Source organism: Bos indicus, chromosome 19, assembly GCF_029378745.1.
Source record: "Bos indicus isolate NIAB-ARS_2022 breed Sahiwal x Tharparkar chromosome 19, NIAB-ARS_B.indTharparkar_mat_pri_1.0, whole genome shotgun sequence".
Taxonomy (NCBI): domain Eukaryota; kingdom Metazoa; phylum Chordata; class Mammalia; order Artiodactyla; family Bovidae; genus Bos; species Bos indicus.
In genome coordinates, this window is record NC_091778.1 from 35,821,496 (window position 1) to 35,840,627 (window position 19,132).

Here is a 19,132-nt window from a genome sequence, read left to right on the forward strand (position 1 = left end):
ATACACTTTCCAGAAACCTTCCCAAGTAGGTTTCCTCATCTGCTTTTAAGGATGAAGAAACGGGCTTGGAGAGGCCCCAGATTTGCCCAGACATCACAGCTAGTGAGGTGCCGACTGGATTAAGGGGTAAAAACAACATCGCTGCAGAGGGTCTTGGGAAAATCAGCAAGTGACTCCTTTCAGGAAAGAACAGACCAGATTTTTGCCTGTCCTTGAGATGTCAGAGGGCTTCCCAGGTGGCACTAGTGATAAAGAACCCCACTGCCAGTGCCAGAGACATAAGAGATACAGGTTTGATTCCTGGATCAGGAAGATCCCCTGGAGAAGGAAAAGGCAACCCACTCCAGTATTCTTGCCTGGAGAATCCCAAGCACAGAGGAACCTGGTGGGCTATAATCCATAGGGTTGCAATGAGTCAGATACCACGGAAGCAACTTAGCATGCACATAAGATGTCAGAAAATTAAAAGGGATGGCTTCCAGTGTTATCTCTGTCTGGCAACCTAACATTTTTTCAAATGTGGTTAAAAACCTGCCTGCTGATGCAGGGAACCGGAGAAGGCAATGACAACCCACTCCAGTATTCTTGCCTGGAAAATCCCATGGACGGAGGAGCCTGGTGGGCTGCAGTCCATGGGGTCTCGAAGAGTCGGACACAACTGAGCGACTTCACTTTCACTTTTCACTTTCATGCATTGGAGAAGGAAATGGCAACCCACTCCAGTGTTCTTGCCTGGAGAATCCCAGGGATGGAGGAGCCTGGTGGGCTGCCGTCTATGGGGTCGCACAGAGTCGGACACGACTGAAGCACCTTCACAGCAGCAGCAGCAATGCAGGGAACACAGATGTGCCACGGGGCAGCTAAGCCTGTGTGCCACCACTCCTGAGCCTATGAGCTTGGTGCTGAAGCCCGAGCACCGAGAGCCTGTGCTCTGCAGCAAAAGAAGCCTGCTCCGTGCAACTAGAAAGAGCCCCGTGCACAGCAACGGAGACCCAGAGCAGCCAAAATAAATACATAAATAGCTTCCGAGTGTGCACCGCAGTACTGTAGGTTATAGTCACCACGTTCTCTGGACCCAAGAACTCACCCACCTCACCACTGAGACATACCCTTCACCAACCTTACCCCATCTCCTCTACCCCCAGCCCCTGGCATCCACTGTCCTAACTCTCTGTTTCTGAGTTTGGAGTTTTTAGATTCCACCTGTAAGTCATATCGTACATTATTTGTGTCTGATTTATTTCACTTAGCCTAATACCCTTGAGAATCATCCCTGTTGTTGCAGAGGGCAGGATTCCCTTCTGTTTATGGCTGAATAATCTCCCTGTGTGTGTGTGTGTCTGTGTCCCGTTTGATTTTCTTCGTGCATTCACCCATCAGTGGACACTTAGGTTGTCTCCATGTCTTGGCTGTTGTGAGCAAGGCAGCTGTGAGCATTGGGGTGCGTGTGTCTCTCTGATAACCTGAAAGCATTTCCTTTGGATGTCCACCCAGGAGCGGGATTGCTGATCACTCCGACTGAATCAGCTTAGCAGTAGCAGGACCCTCCTGTCTGCTCTCTGTGGTGGTGGCACCAGTTTACATTCCCACTAGCAGTGCACAAGGGTTCCCTTCTCTCCACACCCACACCAACACATACCTCTTTTGTCCTCAACATTCCTCAGATATTTCAATAGAATTTAGATTTTTCTTAAACTTTTTTCAGATAAAACAAACAAACAAAAAATGCAATGTTAAGAACCACTTAATAAACTCACAACTTGAAAAATTAGATAGGGATTTCGCTGGTGGTCCAGTGGCTAAGACTCCACGCTCCCAATGCAGGGAACCCGGCTTCGATCCCTGGTCAAGGAACTAGATCCCTCGTGCCACAACTAAGACCCAGTGCAGTCAAATAAATAAATATATTTTTTAATTAGGCAACAGATAAGGTGTGAGGTGATAGCTCATTGTGGTTTTTTTCCCCTTTAGCCATGGACTTTATTATTTGAATATTTGCAGCTTTCATTCTATACACAAGTTTCTTACAAAACTCTACATTCCATCTTGCTCAGTCACTTCACTCTCCATTTTATGCCACCTTTTCATGAAGAGATATTTCCCCAAATCACCATCTGTCTGATTGTGTATTTGTTGTTGTTCAGTCACTAAGTCGTGTCCGACTCTTTGCAACCCCATGGACCATGGCCCTCCAGGCTCCTCTGTCCATGGGATGTCCCAGGCAGGAATACTGGAGCGGGTTGTCATTTTCTTCTCCATCATTGTGGTTCTGAGTTGCATTTTCCTAATGAGCAGTGATGTGGAGCTTCTTTTCAGGTGCCTGTTGGTCATCTGTATGCTTCTTTGGAGAAATACTTAAGTCCTTTGCCCATTTTTAAATAGGATGATTTATTTTTTTTGCTGTTGAGTGGTGTGAGTTCCTTACATACTTTTGGATATTAACACCTTATCAGATTTTATTTTGCTGATTTTTTTTTTTTTTTTTTTTTGCCTGCTCATGGGCCTTGGCCGCATTCTGGAAACTTCCCATGTGATTCAGGCCCTCAGGCCATGGGGAGTGGTTCACTTCTTTGGCAGAGCAGCCTGCAGTGGGCTGTGCCAGCCAGGGCCCCTTCCTTCTGCAGCTCCTGCTCTGCTAGGCTCTGGGGCCCCACTGACTCTGTCTGGGGCACTTTAAGGACCAGATGAGGGGACAAGACCCTGGCAGAGATTGCCTGTCATCTGAGGAGCTCGCTGATCTTGGAGGAGGGTGGCCCATGCCTCAAGGCAGGCAGAGATGGGGGCTCAGAGTAGGCTGCAGGCCATCCCGGCAGCTTTCTCCCATGAGGGCCCATGTCTACCAGCTATTGCTGTCCACTCAGAGGCTTGTTTCTGGGGACGCTCAGTCATTGACCCCACTGAAACCCCAGCATCCTTCTTGTGCAAGAGCTGGTGCCTTCTGACTGCTGTGTAGCCCAGGGATCCTGGCCAGCAAGGGGCACCTGTGCCTGGAGTTTGCCTCTGGAGGAGCCGGTTGGCAGGACAGTCCAGGCAGGAGGTGGCTATCTGCTGCCCCTCAGTCCCGGTGGTGACCTCTCTTCCTGCCCGTATCAGGTGCTGGAGACATGTGTGAAGAACTGCGGCCACCGCTTCCACGTGCTCGTGGCCAACCGGGACTTCATCGACAGCGTCCTGGTCAAGGTCATCTCTCCCAAGAACAGCCCCCCCACCATTGTGCAGGACAAGGTGCTTGCTCTCATCCAGGTGGGTTGGTGGCTCTGGGCCTCTCCCACCGCTTCTGTAAAGGCTCCTGGTCCCTGCCTCCCTATTGCAAGTCTGAGACCCCCACCTTGTTCTGGAAAACCCCTGCTGGTTGGGTGACCCGCTCGGCCCTTGGCTGGGCCTTAGGTGTGGGCACTTGCAGGTGGCCCTAGTGGCTTGTTTGGGAAGTCTGACCCCCTCCAGACTCAGTCCCCCCCAAACAACTTTGTCCTGTGCTCACAGCCACCCCGCATGGAGGAGAGCAGGTGGACAGATGGAGAATGAATGGGGTCCTCAGCCTTCCTTCCCAGTCCCCGCTGGCTCGTGGCCATGTCCCAAGGCCCGCATCTCCCCAGAGAGCAGCCCAGCCCCGCCCCGCCCCCCCCCCGCCCCCCCCGCCCCCGGGCCTGGCCAGGCTCTGTGGAGAGAGGACCTGACCCAGCAGCTGGGCACACATTGCCCTCCAGTGCCTTCAGGGGCCTGTTGATGGCTGTTGGGCAGGTGCCCTGAGGAGTGTCACCGACTGGAAGGGACAGTCGAGATCGTCAACATCACTTCTGTGGGGGGAGCCCTCCTGCAGAAGTAACGGCGGAGGCCGTGCTGGAAGTAGCCACTGCACCCCTGTTTCTCCCCAACCTCCCTTGAGGCTGTGGGACGTTCTGAGATCCTAAAGTTTAGGTCCGAGACCAAAAGCTGGCCCGTTTTGAAGGTGGAGTCGCAGGACTGGCTGGGTTTGAATCAGGTGGTGCAACCTGGGCAGCTGGTGGAGGCGGGGGCTCTGGGTGCTCCTCCTCTCCTGCCGGTGCTGCCTCTGTGGCCCTGCCGCCCGCCAGCGTCCAGGCCACACTGCATTGTGGCCACCGCGGGCCATCCTGACGTGGGCGTGAAGTCCCTGCAGGTGCAGATGGGACAAGCAGACCTCGGAGGCCGGGCTCTTGGCAGCAGGGTCTGTGGTTCGTGAGACACAGTAGCTGAAGTGAGCGAGTCTCTTTGGAAACTGACCTCGCGGCTTCTGGTGGTCAGCTGGTGAGGGACAGGTCTCTGACCTTGGGTTGGCTGGAACCCTTCTGGAGTCAGGGAGGCAGCTGTGCCCTGTTCCAGTGACAGAGTTGGCAATGGAGCAGCTCTGCCTCCTCCTCTGGGCCTGTTTTGTTGGGGGTTCCTCTGGTGGTACTTCTTTTTTTGATATATTCTGTAACTTCTGAAGAACAGAATTTTTTAAAAAAATTTAACAGTTCCATGAACCAGTGATGAGTGGCAGTCTATTGAAACGTATGTCCTTTCCTCTCTGGGTTGTCCTGATCTAACAGAACCTGGTGGCTGAGCCTCCCTGTGGACTGTCCCATGAAGGCACACGTCCCCCGACTCTGTGGGCAGCTCCTGCTTTCCTGCCCTGGCTGCAGGCACCTGCCTGTCAGACGGGTGGCCGGACAGCATGGGCTCTGGGCTCCCTGACCTACTGAGGAAGCTGGGGGTCAGCCTGGACCTCCCCATGCAGAGTGAGGAGGCCACACTCCTGTCCCCCATGGCTTGCAGCCAGTCATGGTCAGGTGTATCACCTGGGCTCAGCCCCAGGACTCGGTGGGGGAGGTGGTTTCTTGTCTCTGCTCTAAGAAGCGCCCCATGCTGGACTCGGTTTTGTGCTTTGTTTCCATCTGCATTTAGCCTGGCAGTGCTGGCAGGAGGAGCATAGTGGCTGGGCTGCAGCCCTGAGTGTCCAGTACCACTAACAGGTCCGTCCTCCCCTCCAGGCGTGGGCCGATGCCTTCCGGAGCAGCCCTGACCTCACGGGGGTTGTGCACGCCTATGAGGAGCTGAAGAGGAAGGGTGTGGAATTCCCCATGGCCGACCTGGACGCACTGTCCCCCATCCACACACCGCAGCGGGTGAGCCTCCCAGGAGCCCACTGCAGATACTCTCTGGGTTGTTCAGCCTGTCAGCAGCTTCCTTAGAGCTCTAGGGTGTCTCTTGTTGACAATAAAGCGGTGTCAGAGGGAGACAGCTGGCTGTGGGGGCTCAGTGGCAGCAGTGTCCCCGAGTTTTCACCCCATCATGGGGGCTGTGACCCCAGGGACCAGTGAGGATGCTGTCAGGAGGTGGCTGCTCCATCCTGGGAGGGTCAGGTGCCTGCTGTGCAAGCAGGTTGTCCAGTGTGGGGACTGCATCTCCCTGGGGCCCGAGCCCCTCTGGCTCCACTTCTGCATTGCAGATGGCGAGGGGCTGATGGCTTCACTGGTCACAGGGCAAAGAAGAGCTTTCAGGCTTTTCAGGTCAGGTTAAGAGGCCATCAGGGGCTCAGAGGGAGCACAGGGACCTGGACTTTCCAGCATTTCTCGCGTGGATCCACCAGGCCCCTGGCTGTGCTTTGTGGGGTAAACAGACGTGTTTTATTTTTCGAGTAATAACAGAATGGTATTGTTCATATGATTACAGAGGACAGTCGGTAAATTGCATGATTACTATTTACATTAGTCTACTTGCAAAGGCCAAAAAGTCATCTTCTGGTACCATGTAAGGGCTCCGGAAGGGCTCCTCCATAGCAGCAGGCCCTCTGCTCAGACCCCATGGTGGTCCTGACAGAGGGAGGGCAGCCAGGGCCCTCAGGCTGCGGGGTCTGCCTCTCTGGGTTGCGTGGGATGACTGTGAGGTTAGTGGGGGAAGGAGAGGTGGGGGGCGAAGGGGTCAGGCTGACATGCAGTCCTGGGCTGGGGGCAGTGTTGGGGGTCGGTGCCAGGCCAGCTGCATGGGTGACCTGGGTTGATAGAAGGCTTTGTGGTTGCCCTGCCAGAGCGTCCCGGAGGTGGACCCCGCCGCAACCATGCCCAAGTCCCAGTCTCAGCTGAGGACGAGCAGCAGCTCCTACTCAGCCCCGCAGGCCCCAGCTCTGAGCACCGCGGGCCCCATCACTGCCAATTCTGAGCAGGTACTTGTGCACTTGGAGCCACGGGTGACCTGCCAGCTGTCTGTGGTCCCCTCCCAGGAGACAGACCAGGCCTCCCTGGATGGAGCTGGAGGCGGGGCTGGGGAAATGGGAGGGGGGAAGGGGGATGGGAGTGGAAGCACATGGCCAGGGCAGGGTGGGCAGGAATCTGGCAGGAGCTGAGCTGTAAACAGTCATGACCCTGTGTGGCCTGCAGAGGCTCAGATCTACCCGGTGAGAAGGCCGTCCGCTGTGGAGGCAGAGGTGGGAGGGACCCCACCATGGCCAGCACGTGGCTTCCCTGCCCTGGGAAAAGGGAAGGTGGACACATTTGCAGGTGGATGGCCACCAAGACCCTCTCCTGATGGGCTTTCTGTGCTGGGGAGCTGGCAGTTGGGATCTGCCCCCTCCCCAGGTGGGGGCTGGAGGGGAAGGAGTGGCTCGTGCTGGCTGCTGTGGTTAGACCTTGATTCTTGGGCCAGAGTCTGCAGCTGTGAGTTTCCTGGACAAGGCCCCCAGCCCTGCAGGGACCTTGGGTGCCACGTTCACTAGCATGTGAAGGAGCAGAAACGGGCCTGAGAGGCTCGTGTCCCCTGTAGGCCCTGCTCGGCCCCCTTGCCCCATCCAGGTACTGCCCCTGGGGGCCCCAGCTGTCGGCACCCCCACGCAGGCAGACGAACGAGGCCATGTCCAGCTCACTGACCACCCCCTGCTCCCCCACCGCCCCCCGGCCCCACAGATTGCCAGGCTGCGGAGTGAACTGGATGTTGTTCGAGGAAACACAAAAGTCATGTCCGAGATGCTAACTGAGATGGTCCCTGGGCAGGAGGACTCATCCGATCTGGAGTTGCTGCAGGTGAGGGCGTTCGGGCCGGGGTCACAGGAGGTGGCTCAGGGTTTGGGCCCATCCTCGAGAGGGACCGAGCTGGAGAAGCCCGTTAGCGGCCCCATGCATCCTGGGGCCGTCAGAGGCCAGTCCCTGGTGCTTTCTTCTTTCTTCTTAAAAACCTGTTTTCCTGGTTACAAAATGCCAGTTGTAGACTATATACCCATCGAAAATGAAAGGAAGTTCAAAGGAGAAAATGATTTCCTTTAATCCAGCGTCCACATATAAGCACTGTTGGTTTTGGTGAATTTTCTTTCAGACATTTTTTCTGTGTTTATTCCATATGAGGCGATAGTACGTGTATAATTTTACGTTTTGTTCACTCAATGTTGTCACAAACGTGCAGGGACCGTCAACTCTTCCTGTTCCTAGGGGCTCCTCGTGAGACATCTGGGGTGATGCTGAGGTCCTTGGGCCAGGGTGGCTCATGTCCTTGCCCACGGGCTACCTGTAGGTCCCGGAGCCTGGCAGAAAGGGGTCTAGGAGTATGGCTGGCCACAGGGCTCCTGCCCCGTGTCCTTCCAGCCCCTGAGGAGGGGTGGGGAAGCCAGCCTAGAGGTGTTTGGGCTGTGGTCCCTGCCTGGAGGCACTCAACCATGGGCAGCCCATCTCTCTGGGCCCAGGCCCACCGGCTGCTCTCGACATGGAGTGGAGGGTCTCCCAGCTCGCCCACATGCCAGCCACGCGGCGGCCTCCACCCACGGCCTGAGGGGATCTTCCAGGCGTTACCCGAGGCTCAGGAACTGAGAGGGCCTCCTGAGGCAGTGTTGTGCTGTGTCAGCACCAAGTTCCTGCTGACCAGTCTGCAATGGGCAGAACGGAGGTCCTGGCAGCGGGCATAGTGGAACAAAGCCAACGCCAAGCAGAGAGCATGCAAGCTGTGTGTGTGTGTGTGTGTGTTCAAACAAGACGGCTAAGGCTGAGCAGGCAGCATGCACTCTGTATGTGTGTGTGTGTGTGTGTGTGTGTGTGTGTGTTCAAATAAGACAGCTAAGGCTGAGCAGGCAGCATGCACTCTGAATGTGTGTGTGTGCGTGTGTGCGTGTGTGTGTTCAAACAAGACGGCTAAGGCTGAGCAGGAAGCATACACTCTGCGTGTGTGCGTGTTCAAACAAGAGAGCCAGGGCCGACCAGACAGCATGCACTCTGCGTGTGTGTGTGTGTGTATGCATGTGTGTTCAAACAAGACGGCTAAGGCTGAGCAGGAAGCATACACTCTGCGTGTGTGCGTGTTCAAACAAGAGAGCCAGGGCCGACCAGACAGCATGCACTCTGCGTGTGTGTGTGCATGTATGTGTGTGTGTTCAAACAAGCCTGTCAGCCAAGACACACAGAACCTGATCTCTTGGCGTCAGCTCACAGTTTTCAAAAATAGGTTGCTTCCCATGACGTTTCCTTCCCCTCTGTTCTGCTCTGACTCCAAGCCTGCCCACTCGCTGCTGTCTTATGAACCAAACAGTAGGGATGGCCCTGGGTGCCAGTGGGAGGCTGTCCTCTTGGCATGAAAGACTCACAAGCCGGCAGCGCTATGAGCAGACAGGGTCTGCTGGCTGCTGGCTGTGCCTCTCAAGCTGTCCCCGACGCCCCCCTCCTCCCCTCCCCCACAGCCAGGAGCCAGCCAGGCGGGGTCTCCCGGGGGTCAGGGCTGCACCGGACAGCAAGGCTCCACGTGGCAAAGTGCCACAGTCTGCTGGCAAAGGGTCGGGCTGGAGGGCCGCCAGACTGCTCAGGGCAGAGCTGTCCAGAGCTCACGATGGGAATAAATGCGCTTGTCATCAGCCCACGTGTTCACGCCAGCAGAAGCTGCTGCGGATTTGAGTGTAAATTGCTGGGTAGGAGGTGTAGGACACAGGAAGAGGGAGGCAGAAGGTGTCGGCGAGGCACACCACAGCAACGACCAGCATCTGGGAGGGTGACCAACGGCTTCCTGCATTTCACGAAGGACCTGTGGAGCGGCAGGAGCTGGAGCAAGGTGGGCGAGGCGAGGCCGAGTCCCCCCAGGATGGTGAGGCCAGGGCCTGGAGTAGCACAGATGCCTTTCTCTGGGCCGGAGAGACCCGCTGGCAGCTGGTCCAGCCCTGCCCTATGCTGGCCCCCTGACGGCAGATTGCCTAGCACCCTCATTCCTGAACATCCTCAGTGACAGGCCTGGGAAGCACCTCCTCCTCCAAACACAGGATTCGGATAGCCTTTGGGAAGCAGCTCGACAGAGCAGAAGAGCCGCAGCTGAGGGGTGCCCGGGTCCCTTTCCAGGAGCTTGTGACTTGGAGCCTGGAGTAATCGCTGCCCTGGCAAAGGACTGGAAAGCAGCTGAAAAGTCACCAGCATGGGGCCAGGCGCAGCTTGTCAGAGCCAGTGGGGCTGTGCATGCTTGTTCATTCACGTCCAACCCCTGCCTGCGGCCCCACCAGCTGAGCATCACAAATTCATCTCCTGTGGGGCAGGTCCTTCACTGCTGTGGTCGGCTGCCCTCCCTTGCTGGTGTTTCTCAGCAGGAGGCAGTGCTGGGGAAACTCCATCTTCCTTGAGAGCTCTCTAGCCATGTCTCCTGGCTGCGCGTGGGCTCCAGGTCTGGGCCTGAAACCTGGGGCTCTGCCTCTGTCTGCTAGAGCTTGGCCCTCAGTCGCACTCGGGAATCCAGCCTTTGGAATCCTCGGGATCCCGGTGCTGACAGCCACACCCCTGCTGCCCCCAGACCAGCCTCTGTAGCTTTGTCTGCAGTTAGCGATAATATTTAATTAATCCAATGGCGTCCAGAACAGGCATTCCTTCACAGCTGTCCCCCAGCTCCTGGAAGGCTCCTGTTAGAAGCCCTGCCCCACGTTGTCTCTTCAAATAGTAGATGGTTTATCTTGCTTCTTGCGTCTCATTTCAATAGAAGCCTAGATGGCCAGGACTGTTTTCTCCAGAGAAACCTAGTTGACTATGTGTTCAGCTTCATTATTCCCCTCTTGTCGTCAACAAAGACTTTCTCTTCCTCCGTCTCCTCTGCAGCTGCAGAGCGCAGATCTGCAGGACCCCATTCCCTGCTCCTGGGAACCCAGCAAGATGATTAAAAGGTTGTTCTGCAATGTGGGGATGAGAGTGTCCCTTGAAGAGAAGATGAAGGTGTGGGGATTAATTAGACAGGAAAAGGATATTTTGCCAGGTGCTCTGATGGATGGAGGGCGTTTGCACCAAGAGTGGTGACCAGCTGCTCACCCCGCTGTTGAGAACCAGACCCAGGAGGCCAGACAGAGACTGTCTGCGGTGAGGACATTCCTGTCTAAGCTAGGGCCGGTGGCAGGCTCTGGTCGCCTTGTCTCAGCTCAGGACCGGAAGAAGGTGCCTGTCTGGGTGGCGTGGAGCTGGAGGGAGGCAGGAAGGTCTGCCTGGAGCCGCTGCGTCTGGCTGTGGATGATCGCTTGGAGGCCCTGAGGGTGGCCGGCGGGTGTCCATGGTGGCACAAATCTTTATGCTGTGGTCTTTCTTACTTATACAATCTCTCTCTCTCTTTTTTTCCTTTGTAATTTTTTAAGATAATAACTTAAAAATTTGAAGCAAGGAGAAGGTAAAACTTTCTCTGTGCAGAGACCCCAAGAGGCCCCTGATCTGGGTCCATGTGTAGGTGAAGCTCCATGAAGGGCCCCTGGGCGCTGGCGCAGGTGTGGCGCATCCAAGGCCCTGCCAGTGGGTTGGGGGCTGTCTTGCCCCCTCCGCTTCAGCGGAAGGCCACAGGAGCCAGGCACCAGTGCACAGCTTTGGGTCTCCTTCAGAAATCATCTAGTGCCTCTCAAATGCTCTGTAGGGTCAGGGAACCCTTCTCCAAGAGTAAAACTGTACAGAGACCTCTAGCATATTAAACAGGTGAAAGCAGATGAGGCACCCTGGCTGTCGTGGCCGGGGCCAGAACCCTGGGTAGTGGGCAGGGGGCATGGGAGGGCTCTGGGCAGAGCTTCACCTCTTCTTCCACCCGCTTCCCGCCCCGGACAGCTGAGGGTCAGGACTGCTTGCTGTAGTCCTGACACCCCACAGGGGCTGGGCTCCTGGGGAGACTGACTGCAGTCCCGCCTCCTCCAGGCCGGTGCTGTCCCTTCTTCAGGCAGGTGTGCCGGGTGCTGGAGCCGCTGCCTGCAGTCCGCGGAGGGGCTTGTTCTGCTTGAGCTTGTGGCGCCTCCGCTGGGGTGGGTGGGAGCCTGGCTTTGCTAACTAGAGGTGGGGGGGGGGGTGGCTGGGGGTGTGCTGGAGGCACTGAGTCGGGGTGTGTTCACAGCGCACAAGCAGTCTTGGCTGGTGCCCAGAAAGCGTTGAGATGCGTGGGGATAGAGAATGGGGCAGCCTGTCCCAAGTGATGGGGTGGCGTCTGTCATGTTCTGTTGAAGAGAGGAAGCAACTGCAGGGAATCGTGTTCTCAGGTTTTACAAGCGGTCTGTGTAAAGTTGTTCTCCGCACACAGCAGAGCGCACGCTAGAACGCTTGTTCATCTACTGGTGGGGCGGGGCAGGGGGGTCCTCCAGGCCTCGCGCACACGCCCGGCCTTGTGGTGGCTTCTAGAGCATGGGCCCTGGGGTGGCTTCTAGAGCCGGCACGCGCCGCTCTGAAGCGAGCCCGCGGTAGCCGGGCCGTGTGTCCGCAGGAGCTGCACCGGACCTGCCGCGCCATGCAGCAGCGCGTGGTGGAGCTCATCTCCCGCGTGTGCAACGAGGAGGTCACGGAGGAGCTGCTGCACGTCAACGACGACCTCAACAACGTCTTCCTGCGCTACGAGAGGTGGGGGGGGAGGGGGGGAGGCGGGGGCGGGGCCCGGAGCGGGGGAAAGGTCTGTGGCAGGGGCGGGGCCCGGGGCGGGGCAGTCCAGGGAAGGGGCCGGGGGTGGGGGCGTGAAGGCAAGCGCTGCCCTCCGTGAACCTCAAGCTGGTCCCATGTCTCCCGCCCAGGAAGGAGAACTGCCGGGAACCCCTGGTTCCTGCACCTGCTCCTTGGAGGAGCCCCTGAATCTGCAAAGGATTAAAGGGGGAAATCTCTACCAGGGAAGATTTCCTTTCCCATATTTGGAAAGGAGAGACTGTCCTCTTCTTTGCAACGTCAGTCTCTGGAGGCTCTGAGGCAAGGGGTGTGAGTGCCACGGGTCGCTGCTGCCACGGGCACTCTCTCGCTCCTCCTGCAGACAAGTCAGTTTGGGGTTCAAGGTAGCAAACCTGCATATTCTCTCCCTTCCCCGAGCCTTCCCTCTGGAAGAAGTGTGGGATCCAGGCAGTGTTAAGCAGGCAGGTGGTGGTGAGCGGGTTCCCACCCTGGATTTGGAGGGGGCTGCCCTAGGAAGCCAGAGAAAGCGATGGCACCCCACTCCAGTACTCTTGCCTGGAAAATCCCATGGACGGAGGAGCCTGGGAGGCTGCAGTCCGTGGGGTTGCTAAGAGTCGGACACGACTGAGCGACTTCACCTTGACTTTTCACTTTCATGCATTGGACAAGGAAATGGCAACCCACTCCAGTGTACTTGCCTGGAGAATCCCAGGGACGGGAAGCCTGGTGGGCTGCCGTCTGTAGGGTCGCACAGAGTCGGACACGACTGTGCGACTTCACTTTCACTTTTCACTTTCATGCATTGGAGAAGGAAATGGCAACCCACTCCAGTGTTCTTGCCTGGAGAATCCCAGGGAAGGCGGAGCCTGGGGGGCTGCCGTCTATGGGGTCGCACAGAGTCGGGCACAACTGAAGTGCCTTAGCAGCAGCAGCAGCCCTAGGAAGCACTTTGGCCAGGCCAGTGTTTTGCTGTCAGGATGAGGTGGCCTCCGGGCTGCAGACCCTAGCTGGACGACCTGGCGTCACAGAAGGTCCACATGACCAATGGGCATCTGGGCCTCAGGCTGGTTTTGCTGTGAGTGCCACAACTCTGGGCCTTGTTTCTGCTTCAGCTGTGGCGGCAGCAGTGGGTGGCCCTGTGTCTGCAGTTGGGTGATGGGCCGACCATGGTAGGAATGCGGGGCCATCCGGGGCCCCGAGTGCCAGGGGGCACAGGAGTAGAGCCGGGTCGGGGGGAGCTCCACTCCCGACCCCAGAGCCCTGGGCCCTGCTCTGCGTCTCCCGTGTCTCCAGTTTCAATGGGCTGAGCTTCTCACCCGGTAAACCCATCTCAGGAATAGGGTAACGGTAATACACGGGGCTGGCAGACCTTCTGGCCAGAGAGCCTCTGACAGGACTGACTGTCAGTGAGGGCACGGGGGAGGTGCTCCAGCACACAAACTACAGGTGGGTTAGAATTCCTGTCCGTGTAGACTGAGTACAAACCGCACCCCGGCTTGTCCTCAGGATCCCTGCTCACCAGGCGTGACTGCCGCACGTGACGGGGACCACTGAGGGGCAGGAACCCCAGCAGAGCCCCAGCTATAAGAGGTCTTAGCTTACAGTGTCTGGGTTGCTATGCTGGTCCCTGCCTGGGACAGAATGCCTTGAGTGCAGGAGAGGAGAGTCTGTCCTTGACCAGGCTAGGTCCTCTCTCTGGTGACTGACCCCCACACAGCTGCTAGGGCCTGAGCCTGCCTTCCTCCTCCAGGTGCCAGCCCATGGGCCCCACCCTTTCCTCCAGCACCTCAGCTCCTCACTCTCCAGCAGAGCTGCCCGACAGGGAGGGTGGAAGTTCTCACCTGGATCTGAGATGCCCCCACGGAAGGTGGCTGACCCAGCGCCCCTGCAGGGCCCAGAGACGCCTGTGGTCTGGGGGGCCACAGGAGCTCAGTGAGTGAGAGTTGAGCCAGAGGAACCCATGGTGTGCTTTGATGCCTCCTGGACGTGCCAGCCAGCACCTCCTCCCTCTCCTGCAGTGCCCATGGGGAGGCTGACCCCCACCCCAGTCGCCCCATGCAGAGGCAGGCAGGACAAACTTGTGTGTGTACGGGGTGTCCGCTCTCAGGCCCCCAAATGAGCCTGGGGCTCTACTGGCCTCCGGGCCCACGGGCACCACAGCTCCACCTCCCCGTACCCTCCTTACTCCACTTTCCCTTCCCCCTTAGGTTCGAACGATACAGGTCAGGCCGATCTGCTCAAAATGCCACTAATGGGGTGAGTGTTCTTTCTCCCCTGCCTGGGGGCCAGGAAACTGGCCTGGATTTGACCTTACCTCTGGTTTTCCTAGCTATGGTTGAAATATTAGGGTGATGGGAGAGCAAACTCTGAGGGGGAGGGTGGGGAACATCCCTGGTGGGTAGGTGCAGGGAAACCCTGGGACCTTGTGGGCTTTCCCCTCTGGGCCAGCATGTCTCCTGCCTGGCAGGTGCTAAGCGAAGTGACAGAGGACAACCTCATAGACCTGGGCCCAGGGTCTCCAGCCGTGGTGAGCCCGACTGTGGGGAGCACAGCACCCCCATCTTCTCTCTCCTCCCAGCTCGCCGGCTTGGGTGAGTGTCCCTGGCCTCCCCCCACCTCCTGGCCTCGGGGGGGCGGTCCATGGGGCAGTGTGGGCCGGGTCCTGCTGTGCCAGCTTCAGCTCAAGGCTTCTCCCTAAGCTTAGAGTTTGAACCTGTTGGAAACCTGGAGTTGGGGGGTGGTGGTCCAAGGAACTGGAGGCTGTTTGGTCCTGAGGATAGGTGGCTGCTGTGTCGCACATGGGCATCCTGTGTGGCCCGAGTGATCTCCTTCTCAGTGTCAGCTGGGCCAGGGTGGCAAACTGGTGTCAGCTCCTCAGGTGCTGGACCTGCGGCCCCAAAGGCTGCTGAGGCCACACCAGGCCTGGAAGGGTTGGCGGCTGACTGGTGACATGTGGGCACCTATGTAATATTTGTCACATAAAGGACCCTGGTCCATGGCCACTGTGACTGGCTCGCGGAGCGCCCTGTAGGGCCCGCCTGCTCACTGCTTGCCCTTGTCTGGGAGCAGCTTGTGGGGCTGTGGCTGTTCTCTACCCTTCTGTCCCCCTAGGACTTCCATCCACCAGGGGCAGCCCACTGGGGAGTGGGGGGTCGTTCCTGAGGTCAGGCCCACGTCTGTGGTCACCTATGCTGTGTTCTGTGTGCAGACCTGGGTACGGAGAGTGTCAGCGGCACCCTGAGCTCGCTGCAGCAGTGCCAGCCCCGGGATAGCTTCGATGTGTTCGCCCAGACCAGAGGGAGTGCCTCGGCTGAGCAGCGCAACCCGTACGTGGGAGCCCTTCTGATGGCTCTGGGGATACTGGGGGGCTGACCCCGGCCTGGCCCCATGGCCAGCACAGTGGGGTTTTTAATTCGCCAGGGCTGGGACTTCACACTCTGGCTACTGGAACCTGGCCGGAGACACTGATGCTGCGTGAGGCCGGCATCCCGGCCGTGTCAGTCTGTCCGAGTCTGGGCTCGCTGTTCCCCCTGCTCGGCACTGTGGTTGCTGGAACTGCCTCTGTGTGTGTGGGGTGGGGGGCGGGTGCGAGGGAGGCAAGAGGATGTGGCAGGCAGGCAACAAGTTGGTTCCTCGCCCCAGGGGTGTGGGCAGCGGCCTCCCTGACAGAGACTCTGGCTACGGTGAGCCAGGTGGAATTGTGGGAGTTGATTCCAAAACACACAGCCCCCTGCATCTGCTTCTGGGAGCCTTCTGTTAAGCCTTGACCCACCTCCTAGGGCCCAGCATCTTGATGCATCCAGATCTCTGGGTCTGTGCTCAGGGCTCAGCAGGTTGAGCAGGGCCCCAGGCCGTGCTTCAGCACAAGAAGTTGGGGAGTAGAAGAAACAGCCTCACAAGGAGTGATAGACCCTGACCCTAGACCGGGAGACCCCTCACTTGTCAGATGCCCCCAAGGCCGCTGCTCTGCTTCATATGGCTGCTCTCTCACAGCACCCCGTCCTTGAGCCTTAGAGATGCCTCATGTTGTTACTTGAAAGGGGGACACTGAGGTGCAGAGGGAGTGAGCAGCTGGACCTCCTGGCTTCAGCTGCCTTCAGATCCCGGCCTAAATGCCGAGGCTGCCAAGCACTCGTGAGGAAGGTCCTGCGGCCAGAGGGGATGACCAGTCCACCCCATCCATCCCCATGACTTCCCCGTTTGTGCTCCGTTGTCCCCAGGCCCACCTACGAGGACCCCCAGGCCGTCGGAGTACCTGCTGTGGCAGTTGATGGTCGGAAACAGAGCTCCGAAGTGGTAGGTCTGGAACCCTGCTTTTCTGCTTGGAGGGAAGGCCGGGGGGGTGGGGGTGGGGGTGAAGGTGGCTAGAGAGTTAGGCAGAGCTGATGGCAGTGGGGTAGACCAGAGGGGCAGACCTGGGTGAGCCACATCAGCTCACCGAGTCCCCCCACCTTGTGGGAGACCGCAGTGTCAGCTTTTCCAGGAGGAGACAGGCCCCGAGAGGGGGAGACTGTGAGGGCAGCCCGAGAGCAGTGGGCAAGGCTGCACCCCAAGAGGTCTGACTGGGAGCCCCGCTGTGCCCCCGAGGTGGCTCTGGGCTCTCAGGGCTCCTGTGGTCAGGGAGTCTGTCCCCAGAGGTTGTAGTGCCCTGGGCTGGGCAGCACCCCAATAGGTGAGGCCCTCACAGAAGGGACAGGAGGTCCCGCAGGCCTACCCACCTGTTCCATCAGAAGGGGGTTGGTGTTCTGGGCTGGCTGGGGAGCTGGGCTGCAGGGGGATGGGCAGCGCTGAGAGTAGAGGTCGGGTTGTTGGGGCCCCAGATGCTGTGATGGCTCATTCTGCCTAACTGAGAAATGAGTGGCTGTGAGTGAACGAATGCATGTGGGGTGAACTGTAGCCCCAGAACAGCTACCCACACCTGGCCTGGGCTAGCAAGGGGCAGCACTTCCTCAGCGTCAGCCCCTGGCCTCCTGCAGCCCCATCCATGTGGCCCGAGCAGGCAGCAGTGCTGTGGCCTGCTGTCTGCAGGAAAGCTGCTCCCCTGGTCCCTTCTGGTTTAGGCAGCTCCGTGAGAGTCATGTGTCTCTCCTCACCGGCCACTAGGGGGCACCAGAGAGCCAGCTCGGCTGTGGCTCTCAGTGCCCTGCCCCCTCAGACCCCTGAGGCTAGCTCTGCTGTGTGCTCTGGTGGTCATGGTCCAGTGTCTCCTGTTGCTGAGATGCCTCCCTGTAACTCAGGGCACAGGGGGCCAGTGAGGCCTCTCCCCTGGCCCCCCCAGCCAAGCTGGCCTGGTCAGCTTCCTTCTCTGCCTTCAGGCCTGCCCCACCTGGCCCAGATGTGTCCCAATGCCAGTGCCCGAGGCTCAAGCTCAGGAACGTGGCCAGCTTCTCACCCTTCACCCTAGGCGGGCAGGTGCCTGGCCTGGCTGCCTCTCTCTCGTCAGCATCTTCACTTGCGGGAGACAGTCTGCTCCCCATGTGTCCTGCTCAGTGGAGGGTGTGGGAGCAGGGTTCCTGTGGACAGCGTGTGTGTGTGTGTGTGTGTGTGCGCGACTGTGGGGGGCATATGCCTGTCTGTGCATGTCCACGTCTGTGTGTCTGTGAGTTTGTGTGTCTGTGTGTGGGTATCCCTGTCTCTGTGTGTGTCTGTATGTCTGTGTCCGTGGGTGTGTCCGTCCACACACACACTTACATGCATCTTCAGGCCTGTACTTCAGGTTTTGTTGTTCATATCCTAAACAGTGCTGACCTGGAAATGAAAACTGGGCCAAGGGTAAAGTTAAGAACACAATAAAAGGGGAAAAATTGTGTAACTGCACCTCCACAGTACATCCAAATCAGGAGTCTTAACTTTAAATACTTTTACTATGTAAAAAGGCAAATTCAGCATTCTCGTTAAGAGTTGGAAAAGAAACACACAGGTAACTGAAAGGGGAAAAAGAGGAAAAAAGCAGAAATGAGAAGAAATAGAAATGATTATGCCACAGCTGCTTCTGTGACGTCGCCCCTTGGTGACCCCAAGAGTCCCAGGCGGGAGGGCATCCCCGCTGGCCTCAAGAGGTTTCCTGGGGTGGGGACAGGGCTTGAGCATGCCCTGCCCTGTTGGGATCCCCTGTACTTAACTCCTTCTTTTATGCAGGAGTCAAGGGGTGTTTGGGAGGGCGTGGGGTACTGGGTCCAGCTCCTCGGTGACTTAGCTTCTCTGTTTCCATGACACCGGCTCTTGCCTTCTTTACCACGGGTCTCGCTGTGACTTTCCTTTCTGGGACGTTTCTGTCCTCGACCCCGAAGAGAGGTAAAGGTGGGGACTCCGCCCTGGAGCCCATAGACAGCTGGCTCATAGCCCAAGGAATGGTGAGCGGTCATCAACCGCGCTGATCCCCTGTGCCCCCAGCACTTCCCTCTGTCGCCTGCTGAGCCCCTGTGAGTCGGACAGTCCAGGGCCACCCCCCACCCCGGCGGGTGCCCAGTCTCACCCTCCTGTCTGTCTCCTTAAGCCACAGACTTCCAGCCCCAGAAACACAGCTCTGGTTTTCTGCTGAGCTCGGGCGTTTGCAGGAGTGAGAGGAGGGCCCTTCCCCCTTCACTGTCCCTGGAGCTCTGGGCAGTATTCACTTTGTAGGATGAGTACGAGTCCTGTGGCCTCTGCCTGGGGGTGGGGGGCCCCCTGCTGTGAATGAGGCCGTCCTCAGCCAGTGGGGTCTGTGCCCACCGTGTCCCCCAGAAAGGTCTGCAGCCCCTGACGAAACACAGACACAACAGGAACAGAACGAGAGGAGTCCAGGGCCAGGGCATTGGGATCACACAGTCAGTCAGCCCTGGGAAGTAGGGCGTCCACGGCCAAAGCCTGGGAGAGTCCCTCCTGCCTTGTGATCAAGTGGCCCAAGTCTGTGCACAGAGGGGTCTCCTGCTCCAGCCTGCCTGCCGGGCAGAGAGCAGCTTACCTCTCACGGAGCCACCACGTGGCTACCTGCCTCTGCCATGGAAACCAGAGGTCTGTGGGTCATGGGACCAGAGCGGGAGATGCTGGACACTCCAGGAGGAAGCGGGACTGACTCCTAGGGCCCGGGCCAGGATGGGCCAGTGGAGGGCTGTTCAGGCTGGGCCAGCATGCCTGGGCCTGTGAGTGGCACAAGGTCTCCTGGCAGAGCCAGGTGTGGCAGGGCCGCTACAGCCCAGGCCAGGGTGTCTGCCCATCCAGCTTGGAGCCGGTGACTGGGCCCAGCCACATTTGGGGTTATCGCCCACTGCTCCACAGCCCTGCTTGCTGCCCCAGGCCCAGTGCCAACCTTAGAGACACAG

At 58.3% G+C, this 19,132-nt stretch overlaps 1 protein-coding gene across 10 annotated transcripts in view; it reads left to right on the forward strand.

Annotated features, from left to right (window-relative positions):
* TOM1L2 (target of myb1 like 2 membrane trafficking protein) overlaps positions 1-19,132 on the forward strand; it is a 71,520-nt gene that overhangs the window by 43,657 nt on the left and 8,731 nt on the right. For 6 of the 10 annotated variants that reach the window (XM_070773195.1, XM_070773198.1, XM_019981011.2 and 3 more), the window contains exons 4-12: positions 3,094-3,243; positions 4,992-5,126; positions 6,029-6,163; positions 6,900-7,016; positions 11,662-11,795; positions 14,039-14,087; positions 14,299-14,422; positions 15,040-15,157; positions 16,052-16,127. In XM_070773195.1, the coding sequence (XP_070629296.1) occupies positions 3,094-3,243; positions 4,992-5,126; positions 6,029-6,163; positions 6,900-7,016; positions 11,662-11,795; positions 14,039-14,087; positions 14,299-14,422; positions 15,040-15,157; positions 16,052-16,127 (1,038 nt within the window). Of the gene's footprint in view, positions 1-3,093; positions 3,244-4,991; positions 5,127-6,028; positions 6,164-6,899; positions 7,017-11,661; positions 11,796-14,038; positions 14,088-14,298; positions 14,423-15,039; positions 15,158-16,051; positions 16,128-18,121; positions 18,185-19,132 lie in introns of all 10 variants that reach the window. The other 4 variants (XM_070773192.1, XM_070773194.1, XM_070773196.1 and 1 more) reach the window with 2 other exon arrangements.